At 38.4% G+C, this 12920-nt stretch overlaps 1 protein-coding gene across 1 annotated transcript in view; it reads left to right on the top strand.

Moving 5' to 3' along the window:
* LOC103674563 (GTP cyclohydrolase 1) overlaps nt 1-12057 on the top strand; it is a 45870-nt gene extending 33813 nt beyond the window's left edge. The window contains exons 3-6 of the mRNA XM_040641853.1: nt 731-786; nt 9877-9908; nt 10805-10889; nt 11823-12057. Coding sequence (XP_040497787.1) covers nt 731-786; nt 9877-9908; nt 10805-10889; nt 11823-11949 — 300 coding nt within the window. The 3' untranslated portion in view covers nt 11950-12057. The remainder of the gene's footprint in view (nt 1-730; nt 787-9876; nt 9909-10804; nt 10890-11822) is intronic.
* The last annotated feature ends 863 nt before the right edge of the window (nt 12058-12920 follow it).

The raw sequence follows: 12920 nt of genomic DNA, 5'->3' as shown, positions 1-12920 counted from the left end.
CATATTGCATGGTGCACTGGGTGTTATACGCAACTAATGAATCATCGAGCTTTACATTGGAAACCGGGGATGTACTGCATGGTGACTAACATAATATAATAAAAAATCATTAATTAAAAAAAATTTTAAAAAAATAAAGTTTTGGGGCACCTGGGTGGCACAGCGGTTAAGCGTCTGCCTTCAGCTCAGGGCGTGATCCCGGCGTTGTGGGATCGAGCCCCACATCAGGCTCTTCCACTATGAGCCTGCTTCTTCCTCTCCCACTCCCCCTGCTTGTGTTCCCTCTCTCGCTGGCTGTCTCTATCTCTGTCGAATAAATAAATAAAATCTTTAAAAAAAATTAAAAAAAATAAAGTTTTCCTGGTTATATTTTAATGTTGCTACAGGATAATTTGTACTGTCTGGAGAGTACATCCCCCTCAATGGAAGAAGAACTTTAGGAATTATATCAAGAGTTTAACTTCATCAGTAAATACCATGACTGTATTTCAAATTTGTCATTTCATTAACAGTCATTCATGTATATTTTCCTTTTTTGCATTATATGTAATTTTCTAAATGCTTTTCTAAGTGCTTCATTTTCTAAGTCTTAATCTAGCTATCTTGATACATTTTCATTGTGTTAAATTATATAATGCGTATACTGTATTATGTTTCCTTATTTCCTTATTTTGTTACAAAGAAGCATTGGATTTTTACTTAACTTGCGATTTCTATCTCTTCTTTGAAGGTCCATATTGGTTATCTTCCTAACAAGCAAGTCCTTGGCCTCAGCAAACTTGCAAGGTAAGTATGACTATGTGGTGAATAGGAAAACACATTTGTAGGACCTGCCCCTATATGGCAAGAATCTCATAAGGCTTTCTTGACTGGTGTGATCTAACTTGGAAGTCACATTGCTACTTCAAATTTATGGCTGCAGAAACAAACATATTTGGAGGACCTGAAACACAAATCCCTTTTCGTTTCACCCCTTACTGCCTTCCTCCTGCACCACCCATCCCTCTTCTACCAGCACATCCTTAAAGTCTTAGTTCATACCTTTCTCTGTAGAGCCTTCCTTGACTGGAAACGATCCAGGGGTGCATTCAGTCCAGCCCCCATATTTAAGGGTGGTGTAGCTAATGTATGGGAAGAGGAAACCTGCGCAGGGGTCTAATTGCTCTACACTGTTTTCAGACTTTTTTTTTTTTTTTTAAGATTTTATTTATTTATTTGACAGAGACAGCTAGCGAGAGAGGGAACACAAGCAGGGGGAGTGGGAGAGGAAGAAGCAGGCCCCCAGCGGAGGAGCCCGATAGGGGCTCGATCCCAGAGCTCCGGATCACGCCCTGAGGCGAAGGCAGACGCTTAACGACTGAGCCACCTAGGTGCCCCTGTTTCCAGACTTCTAATCAAACTACTGTTTGGGGTCTCAACCCTGTCTTCCACTGCACCTGGGTATCTCCAGGGGGTCCTGCAGGGGGCCATTCATTCATTTCTGGTTTCTTTACCTCTGCAGACACAAGACTATGCTGTGCCTTTCTTGGCTTTCTCAGCAATATTCCAAAACAATACTTACTCTCCTATCTCTTTCTTTTCTATTACAGTCTTCTTTTCCATTCTTTATCCTATGGGTTCATGCCTTTTAAAAATTCCTGTGCTAGGGGCGCCTGGGTGGCACAGCGGTTAAGCGTCTGCCTTCGGCTCAGGGCGTGATCCCGGCGTTATGGGATCGAGCCCCACATCAGGTTCCTCCACTATGAGCCTGCTTCTTCCTCTCCCACTCCCCCTGCTTGTGTTCCCTCTCTCGCTGGCTGTCTCTATCTCTGTCGAATAAATAAATAAAATCTTTTTTAAAAAAATTCCTGTGCTACTATTTTTGTTTCAGCTTTAGGAAGGAGAAGTAATGGACAAGTATGGTCATCTATGTTTAACTGGAAATCACCTAGGGGATCAGACTATATGTCTGATGCTCTCAGTCACCAATACTTTATTGTCCCTAAATATTTTTTGTAATTTCTTTGTAGGGAGTTAGTGAGTCCTGAGTATGGAAAAATGCTGGGAGGTGTGTGTGTGTGTGTGTGTGTGTGTGTGTGTGAGAGAGTGTGTGTGAGATGAGAGAGAATTAAGAACAAAATGAGGGAGGGGCACCTAGGTGGCTCAGTCAGTTAAGCGTCTGCTGTCAGCTCAGGTCCTGATCCCAGGGTCCTGGGATTGAGCTCCACGTCGGGCTCCCTGCTCAGCAGGGGAGTCTGCTTCTCCCTCTCCCTGCTTGTGCTCTCTGTCACTCTCTCTCTCTCTCTCTCTCGCTCCCTCACTCTCAAATAAAATCTTAAAAAATAAAAAAAAATTTTTAGAAAAGAACACAATGAGGGAATAGGTGATGAATGTATAGTCAAGTGCCCCTCGCCCCTTAAAATAAACCAAGCTAAGTGTGGATAATTTGAAGTTATAGTGACTGTATCAAAATTGGAATAAATGAATCTTTGTGACCAACTAACTATACTGTGGCTCTGATGGGTTCCTGCTTCTTCTCCACCTAGACACTGGGATTCACCACAATCCTGAAATGGTGGTCCAGATCTTTTTCAGTTCTGTGTTGGGATCTGTAAAAACCACCCTGCCAATCAATCTGACAGCTGTTCTCCACAGTTGTTCTTTTTACTTTGTTTTCACTTCCACTTTCTCACTCATTTCCTCTATGGATTAAGGAAAGAGTAGGTAGAAGAGAAAATTTTAACTTCCCTAGTTTCTGACCTTTCCATCAGACAGGGCTACTTGATACCATGAAGATATATTTTATATCATAGCTGTAATTGCTTCCCTGCAGAAAGGCTCTTAACACAAATCCAGAAACACCTTGCCACTTTTCAGTGATCTGTACCCAGTGGTAGTGCCAAGGGGTGGCTGAAAAAGGGTATTGGTGGTGATGGGGGAAAATAATCTTACTATGATGTCTATTAGCACCCCCCTCCCTTGTAACTTACTCCTAAATCATAAAGAAAGTCATGTCAACTGTGAATGGAAGTGTCTTTGCTAAATTTGGTTATTCTTACTGTTTTGTAAGATACAGTCTAAGTAAAATCCATGTGTTTGCTGTGTAAACCTAGCTGCAGGCCCAGCCCCGTGGCATGCTCCCTTCCAATAAGACTGCCAACCCTATGCCTTTCCTATATAGAAATTCTGCCACTGCTGATGCTTTTAACAGACTGTCCAAATGTGAAAGGTATGTAGTGGATGGTTTTCACATTATAAGGAAGCTTGGTGGCCCATATTAGGCCTTGGTCTTAATGTAAGTTGCCTTCTCTATAAGACCACGTGCCGTGTAGACCATGGCTAATACTTTATGGAAATGGATTTTTGAGTAATCCAGTAAGACCTTGGACTAAATGGTAATTTAGGGATAGAAAGGAATAATCTTTGGTTATTTTCTTTCCCAGTGAAATGGAAAGATCTCCAATAATTAAGCTTTTATGAAGCAATACAAAGGAGTTGATTATTAGCATGGGGATTTGTTCTTATGCTAATGGATTAAAACTTAAAAAAAAAAATGGAACACTAAACCAAAGAACAGAGTGTATATTACTTTCAGATATTTGTAAACAAAATTTGATTAAAAGGTCTATTAAACAGGAAAGAAAGCTAAGATTTTATCCAACTGCTTATTTCTTATAAGAAGTAGGAATATTTAGGGAATGAAGAGTAAGAAAGAAAGCTGAATGTCTTAGCAAAACTTCACTGCTCATTCTAATCTTGTATGTGAAGTCTGTTATATGCTTGCCTTTAAACGAATGACCTTTCAGTGCCAGGGAAGTCAAATATCAAACAGTAAAGCCTTAAGTAACAAGAAAATGCCAGAAGTGAGTTGATCTGGTTTAACTCTAGTAGAAGTCTAGAGTAAATGTAGTTTGAATAGAAATTCCTTTTGCTGGGGTCCCTGGCTGGCTTAGTCAGAGGAGCATCCGACTCTTGATCTCAGGATCATGAGTTCGAGCCCCATGCTGGGTGTAGAGATTACTTAAATAAATCTTAAAAGAATAAAATAAAATCTTTTTAAAAAAGTCCTTTTGTTGCTGAAAATCCATTGAACATATATTCATTTTCTTGCCTTAACATAACTGAGTGAGCACAATTAAATCTTGAATATAGAATTGAAGTGCCTCAGGGCAGCCATGGTTAATCTCCTTATTGAGCATCTGCGATGGCTGCTAGAGAGAAGAAGGACACAGCCACTGCTTCAGGGAGGGTGGACAGTATGCGGCAGCAGGTACCACTGAAATGCCCGGTTTGGAGTCCCGAGTTCAGAGGACCCAAGATGACTGTGGCCTGGCAGGGTTAAAGAGACAGAGAGGTGGAGGGCTGAGCAGAATTCTAAATGGAAGAGAAATTCCTTTAGGTATAGTTAATACATAATAAGCAAAGACAAATATTTCTTTATATTATATTTCTTTAATAGAGTTTGAATCCTTATAGAAACTTCCTGCTTTTAGTTAGCCTTTGCAATTTTCCATTGGATTGCTTGTCTTTTTATTACTGATTTATGTGAGCTCTTTGAATGTTAAACCACTTAGGTCAGGTGCTGCAAATAATTTTTCCAGACTTGTCATTTGTCTTCTGATTTTGTTTTATAATATCATTTTTCCACAGAGAAGTTGTAAAACTTTATGTAGTCATAAACTCATGTTTTGGGGTTATTTTTATATTTAAATCTTCACTCTGTCTGGAATGCAAGGAGTGAGGAGGAATCCATCCATTGCTGTTGTATGCCCACTGACCTCCTGCAGCACCCCCACTTCCCTCCTGTTACCATGCTGCCTTCTTGCTATCCTTGCTGCCACTCTGTTGGGCCTTTTTTGTGTTCTTTCTGGATTATAAAACTCTGAACTCCACCTTGTCTCCAATCTCTCCGTGTCTTTAAATCTGCTCTCATACACTGCTAGGATGTACTTTCTAAAGTCTGGATTTGATGCTGCTGCTCCTTTGTAGCTCCCCATAGCTTTTAAGATAAAGTTCAAACTCCTTCCTTCGGCTGGCAAGTCCCCCTGTGATCCACCTCCACCTCCTGCTTCTTTTTGCTCTTTGCTCTAACCGTAGTGGAGAATTTGCAGCCTGGTGACAAGTCAAAATGTCTATTCCCCCTGCTTGTGCGCTTGCTCATTCTCTCTCAAATAAATAAAATTTTAAAAATAAATAAAACTTAAAAAATGATGTTGGGAAAACTGGACTCCCTTCTTATACTATACACAAAAATCCACTTAAAAGTGATTGACTGTAAGACCGGAAACCATAAAACTAGCAGGAAACATAGAGGGTAAGCTCCTTGACATTAGTCTTGGTGATGATTTGACACCAAACATAAAAGCAACAAAATAAAAAATAAACAAGTGGGACTACATCAAACTAAAATGCTTCTTCATAGCAAAGGAAACCATCAACAAAATGAAAAGGCAACCTGCAGAAGGGAGAAAATATTTGCAAATCACATATCTGGTAAGGGGTTAATGTGCAAAAAATATAAAGAACTTGCACAACTCAATAGCAAAGAATCAATCCAATTAAAAAATGGGCAGAGGAACTGAATAGACATTTTCCCAAAGAATATATACAGATGGCCAGCAGGTACATGAAAAGGTGCTCAATTTCATTAATCACTAGGAAAATGCAAATCAAAACCGCAGTGAGATATCACCGTACAACTATTAGAATGGCTACAGTACTATTAAAAAGACAAGATATAAATGCTGCTGAGGCTTGGAAAAAGGGAACCCTTGTACACTATTGGTGGAAATGTAAATTGGTGCAGCCACTATGGAAAACAGTATGGAGATTCCTCATAAAATTAAAAATAGAACTGGCATATGATCCAACAATCCTAATTCTGGGTATATATCCAGAGGAAGTGAAGATAGGAGCTAGAATATTAAAGAGATAGCTGTACTCCAATGTTCATTGTTCTCACTGGGGGGGAAAAAGGTAAATATGTGAGGCAACGGGTGTATTAATTAACTAGATGGGGGATTTTTTTCCCCACAGTGTATACATATATTAGATCACAATGTACACTTTACAATCTTTTTCAATTATACCTCAGTAAAGCTGAAATTTAAAAAAAAACCTGTGCTTTGGAGATATATTTATAGCCACAAATGCTTTCATTATTGAATAAGAAACCCAACACATAAACTAAGCATTCAATATTAAAAAAAAAAAGTTATAAAACAAGCTTAATAGAAGTAAGAAAAATAAAATGATTAAATTAGAAAATTTAAAAAAGAACAGAAAACATAAATTCAAAAGATCATATATCATAGATTGCTTAGCAGTCTGATTGAGAGGAGAAATACACCTAGAAATGAGAGGCGATGTAACTAAAAATATGCTTTAGAAACTTCAAATCTTTATGAATAAGTTAAAAAGGATGGAGAGAGAAGGGAATGAATCAAGAGTTGGAAAACCTGGATAAATTAGTAACCATTGGAAAAAGTCAAATTAATGTTGGGATTGGGGTGGGAGGGAAAGGGGTGGACAGTCAATTTAATAGACAACTTCCAAATAACCACTAATTCCAATGTTGTATAAATTATTCAAGATCATGGAAGAACCTGAAAAGCTACACAGTTAATTTGATGAAGCTTCCTATCTCTGATAAAAGTCTGATAAAACTAGCATTTAAAAGGATGATAGACTAATCCCACTTATGAATATAGTTGAAAAATCCTAAATATCAACTCCTTCTTTAACAGGCACAAGTACTGTTTCCATAATGACCCAGGGAGATTTATTCCAAGAATACAGAAATGGTTTAGATTAAAATTAAGAACTACTGATTCTGGGACTATGGTAACTAGATGGTAATGATATCCCTCCTAGTATAACATACTAGGATATAATGTATATGTACATTTCAAACATTGGGGGAAATGTAAGGCAGTTCCAGTGAGAATTCACAAGAATTAGCCAGCCCTGGAGTCAAAGGCAGGGTTCTGTCCTCCCTATTCCACCCCAAATTGGGAGAGATATTACCTGTTAACTTTGTTCTGTGGAGAGCAGGGAAAAGAACCCATAGCCGTGTATTCACAAGGGTTTACGCTCAGAATTCACATCACCATGTGTGGTCCTCAGAAAACCCAGGGCAATAATTTAATTTAAAATGTTGCCAAGGAGGTAACCTTTTTGCATCTAGCAGAAACAAGTGCTCATTCTCTGATGCACTTTTAGTTTGGCTTCAGAGAATTCCCACCAATGATATTCCAAGGAGCATGAATTCACCAAAAGTAAAAGAAAAGCCACCATGAGTCAGAGTCAGCTGAAACAAATGGTCAAAGAGGGCAGAGGTGAAGCTAACAGATACACAACATAAAACAAATATGTTAGAAAATAAGAATCCTGAGGGGTGCCTGGGTGTCTCAGGCAGTTAAGTGCCTGACTCTTGATTTTGGCTCAGGTCATGATCTCAGGGTTGTGAAATCGAGCCCCATGTCTGGCTCCACACTTGGAGTCTGCTTGGGATTCTCCCTCCCACCACCACTCTCTCTTTCCCTCTTTCTCTCTCTTTAAAAATATATAAATAAATCTTAAAAAAAAAAAAAGAATACTGATAGTTTGGCAAAGGAATAAACTTTTAGAATTAGACTGAAAAAAAGGGACCAAATAAAAAAATGTCTAGAAAAAAAAAGTGAAAATTGGATTTGAAGCCCAATATAGTTACATTCCTGAGTGGCTCAGTCAGTTAAGCTTCGGACTCTTGATTTCGGCTCAGCTCATGATCTCAGGGTCTTGGGATCAAGCCCCGTGTCCCGCTCCACACTCAGTGGGAGTCTGCTTGAGGAATCTCTCTCTCCCTCTCCCCTTGCCTCTCCCCTGGCTCATGTGCTTTATCTCCCTCTCAAATAAATAAATACAAATAGATAGATAGCAGGTTAGACACAGCCAAAAATAGTGAACTAGAAGAAAGGTCTGAAGCAATTGCATTCAGAGCTAAGTGGAAAATATGGGTGAGAATGTAAGAGATGTGGAAGACTGAGGAGGTCTAACATGTCCTTAATTGAAATTCCTGGAGGTAACAGAGGCCATGGGGTAGGTGTAAAATTAGAGAAGGTGATGGCTGAAAACGTTTCTGGAGCACATGCAAAAAAATCAGTCTTCAGATTTAGGAAACCGAATGAATCCCAAACAGGACAAAAAAATTAAATCCCCACCTAGATACAACACAGAAAACCTCAGAGTACATATACTGAAATATCATAAAAGCAGCTGCAGAGAAAACATTACCTACAAGGTAACAACAATTAGACTGACGGTTGTTTGCCAGTGGCAATATTAAAAGCAGATGAATATTAGTGTCAAATTAGAATTCTGTTTTCAACAAATACTCTCAACACATTATCTTCAAGAAAGAGAGCAAAATAGTTTTTGTGTTTTTTGTTTTTTTTTTTAAATCCAGGGAAGCTATATGATGAACTTTAGTGCTGAGAAGACAGAAATTCAATGCCTTCTGCTTACTTGAAAATGAAAACCAAATAAACCAGGAATAAATTATAAACTCTCTAAGCATAGGGACCCTGATCATCACATATAATCATATACGTAGAAGACAATAGCGATCTGTGTGAAGGTCTTCCTTTGGCCTGAGAATGGCTATCTACCAGAAAAAGGCAGGTGTCATGGATGATAGTAAAATGTCACAAGCATTGCTGTTAAAGTAGAGAGCAAAATGTGGGTGCCCAATATCACCACTGTTGTCTAACGTTGTACCTGAAATTCTACTCAAGAGAAAGAAATGATGATTATGAGAAGGAAGACATTACTAATTTTTAAATCAATGGCATCTCCTATTCATACAACAGAAATTAATCATCTGGAAAACTATAAGAAGTAATATATAGAAATTTGACCCAAAAGAAATAAGACATATTTCCTATCCAGGAGCTTAAACAGCATCCTTTCTCAGGTTTTTGTTCAAAATTAAAAATATATAATTGTATTCATTCAGTGTTATAAATCTAGAAACATGAAGAATCAGGGTGGCTCCTGCATTCAGGTTGAGTGGTAAACAGGGCAACGTACCTGTTACTGACCTTATTGGCTATAATGGGTATAAAAGGGCAACTTTTCAATTTTATCTGAGCATCATAGTGGGGACACGGGGAAAAGCCACAAAATGCCTCCTAAATGAAATGATTCTTAAATTGAGTCCAAATTCATGACTAACAGACCAAATTTTAAAGAAAAGATCCTTAGTGTGAATTGTTTCTTTGAATAGGTAATTCATGTGGCCATCTTTACATTTCACAACAAGAGTGAAAGATGTGAAAGGGGGAAAATCCATCACTTGACAGATTGTGTTATAAGCCAATATCAGGAGGCTTTTATTTTTGGGAGTTAATCACACTGAGTGCTTATATAGATGTACTTTATAAAGAGATGTCTGAAGAAGTCTGTTCAGTTCTAATACGATTATCCTAATAGGTTTAGTGGGTACAGTAGTTGACAATGGCCTGCTATTAATTAACAAATAGTCTTTTTATTTTTAACTTGAACTTTAAGCTCTGGTTAAACAATATGATTAATTAGAACACTTGAGACTTGGCCTAAAATTGATGACTTGGGAGCTCTAAAATCATTGTGTTTTTCCTAAGTGAATATTCCTGTAATTCTCTCTCTCTTTGGGGACATAGGGAAGTACCACTCTGTGTCATGCTTGGTGGTCTCCTCAAGACTCTCCCTCTTCTCACTTCCATGTAGTTTTTGTATCTTTCTTCATCTTAGAAGCATTAATCTCCTGCCCACACCCTACAGTTGCTTCAATAAAGTCCTTTTGGTCTTTTGAGGAAGACTGACCAATTCCATTTCAAACAAATTTATGATTAACTAAAACAATTCTTTCTTTTCTAGGATTGTAGAAATCTATAGTAGACGATTACAAGGTAAACCTTTAAACTTTTATTTACAGAAAAACATTTTTTTTCTTAAGGAAAAAGTATTTTTTGTTGTTCTTATTACACATGTAATACATATGACTTACCAAAGTCAAAACCTCATAGGAATATAACATAGAAAGGGAAAGTCTGCAGTGTTTTAAGCCTCCAGAAAAAAATCATTGTTGTATTTGCACATTCCTTCATATTTTGTACATCTACCAACATTTTAAAACCAATTTATTATATTTTTAAATGGGCTCATATTGTATGTCATGGGCTTCACTTTTTTTTCCCTATTTTTTTTTCACTTAACATTTTTCCCCCACATGCATGTAACTATCTCATTCATTTTCCTGGCTGTTTAGCATTCCATTATATGGCTGTGCTGGGTTTGATTGAACCACTCCCTGCTCTAATAGATATTTGAAGATTTTGTCAGTTTTCAAATAGACACAATGCTGCAGTGAACACTCTTAATGTGTTTTCAAAGACGAGTTGTTTATTCCGCACAGGGACTGCATTGTTTAGGTTAGATTGTTGGTTTTCAGCTTTATGTACAAGTCAATAATTGGGTTACAGTGCCTTTGTTAACCCTGCTGCGAGCTATTTAGTCATCCGCGTGGAGGTGCTTGTTATCAGTGGGTCTTCTGCACGCCTAAGAGACAGTTGTCATTCTTACCCGTTCCCTGCAGTGCCGCTGATCTGCGGGTGAGGGAATTGAACAGCTGCCTCCTATGGCCCAGGCAGCAGACAAAGCAAACTGGTAAAATCTGGTGTGTCTTGGTGCTGAAGCCTCACAGAAGTCTGCTTTTTAAGATTTCAAATATCCTAAAGACAACAAATACCCTAAAGACCGCTGTTTGTGTCAGACTCTTCAACTGAGCTTCTTGTCACCCCCACAGTTCAAGAGCGGCTGACGAAACAAATTGCCGTGGCAATCACAGAAGCCTTGCGGCCTGCTGGAGTGGGGGTGGTGGTTGAAGCCACGTAAGTCCATGCTTGCCTTAATGATGTCATCGTGGTGCACGGAAATGGTATTTACAGCTGCTCTGTGTTTCCAGCACCAGGTGATGCCATATCATCGACACTGTCATGTTTTCTGTCTCTGACCTGAAGCTAACCTCTTGCATTTACTGTGTGGCTGATGCAGGAACCAGAGTATGGGAGACTGGTTTTGTTTTGTTTTTGGTGGGGGTGGTGGAGCTGTCGGGAGTCATCAGCCTAAGCGTAGTGATTTGTGCAACCAGTAGCATTTTGTGTCTTCTCTTGATTTCTTCTTTAGCTCTTTGCTGCTCCAAGCAGACTTTTCCTAATATTTTGTCACACATTTTTAAAAAATGGAGCTAAAACTGGGTATAAAGGGCACCGGAAGACACTTCTTTAAGTTAGAATGAATTACGAGAATTGCACGCATCTCGTCTGTTCCTCTGGCATGGAATGAGCTCTGTACTGTGCACGCTGTCAGCTTCACCAGGTTGCTTATGCTCACTGGGGTCACTGTTCTCTAGATTCTGCCTGGTGACACCTCGTACTTCAGTACTTCTCCAAACACCTAAGCTAGTATTGTGCTGTTTCAGTCCTACAGATGGAGCAAGTGAGAATTCTGAATTTCTTTTTATCCAGAAGTTGTTTGAACTCTATGGACCCCTTGTATTATTTTCACATAGGAAGAAAATTCCCTTGTTTTCCCTTCTGCTAGATGCATGAAAGATTCAACCACTGATAAGAATAAGAGCTACATGACTAAGAAACGTAAATAAACCTCTAAGGTCACATTTGCCTAAGAAGTGACATTTGGGTACAGTAGATAGCTGTGAGCTCAGTATAATCAGATTTAATTTTTTGGCCTGCTTTTGACTTTAAAAACCAAACCAGCAACTGCGTATTCCTTTAAGCCACCTCTGTTGTCTTGTTTTGTAGACACATGTGTATGGTAATGCGAGGGGTGCAGAAAATGAACAGCAAAACTGTGACCAGCACGATGTTGGGTGTGTTCCGGGAAGATCCAAAGACTCGGGAAGAGTTTCTAACTCTCATTAAGAGCTGAACTTCAGCATGTGTCATGTGCTTTGAGGATCGTGCCACTAGTAGCATTGTTTGGTCTTAATTGTTTGTACATTCCATTTTCAATTGTTACAGATGTGAACTTTATTCCTTGTCACTAATGGTGTTTAATAATTATTTATAGCAAATCAAATAAAAATAATTAACAAAGGGGTGAGCCCTCTACTTTCTTCTTGCCACCTTTTAGTGGTAACTTTCAAGGAAACCGCCCATAGTGTAAGTTACATGCACAAAACCACTGCCATTGGGATAACCTTGAGGGTGCTGGGAAGGAAGAAAAATTCAAATATTTTGTTCAAATACTAAATAATTGGGTTCATAAGAATAGGAATGTTGGGATTGGGGGAAAACTATGGCCAATATACTATTTTTTTCCCTCCCCATACAAAAATGGTGTCGTGCTTCAAATAATTTTTGTACACTGTGCAGCATTGCTCTGCAAACTCAAGTCCAACAGGCTTCACTTTAATCACATTTATTAAACTACCAGGGCACTTTATTTTTTATATATTTATTTTTTGACTATCCAGTTGTAATGTTAGTCACCAAAGGAAGGTGGTGGAAATATCTATGTTTTTGATTTTGTGAGTTAAAAAGACACATTTCTACTTTGTATTCTTTTTTAAATCCAAGTACAGGGAATTAGTTCCTATTGTTTACAAGTGTATTCTCATGTCAGTATACAGGGATTTAGACCTTTAACTCTCTGTGCCTTGATGAGAATATCACACCACTTAGAGTGTAGTACCTTTGCCTTTTTTGGAAAGCCATTGTTTTATGAGACTTAAGTACTAACCCTGAAAATAACTAGTCCTCATAGTTTTACCTTTAGAAGTTTCTTGCAAGCTTACTTTGTGTATTCCTTGTAGATGCTTCAAAACTTTTTTTTATCTTAACAAATATTTTTCTAAGTATTTCCAGAAACTTTTGAGAATGTCCATCATTTTCAGGTCT

Source organism: Ursus maritimus, unplaced genomic scaffold, assembly GCF_017311325.1.
Source record: "Ursus maritimus isolate PB19 unplaced genomic scaffold, ASM1731132v1 scaffold_25, whole genome shotgun sequence".
Taxonomy (NCBI): Eukaryota; Metazoa; Chordata; class Mammalia; order Carnivora; family Ursidae; genus Ursus; species Ursus maritimus.
This window is presented reverse-complemented; position numbering and strand designations above follow the sequence as displayed.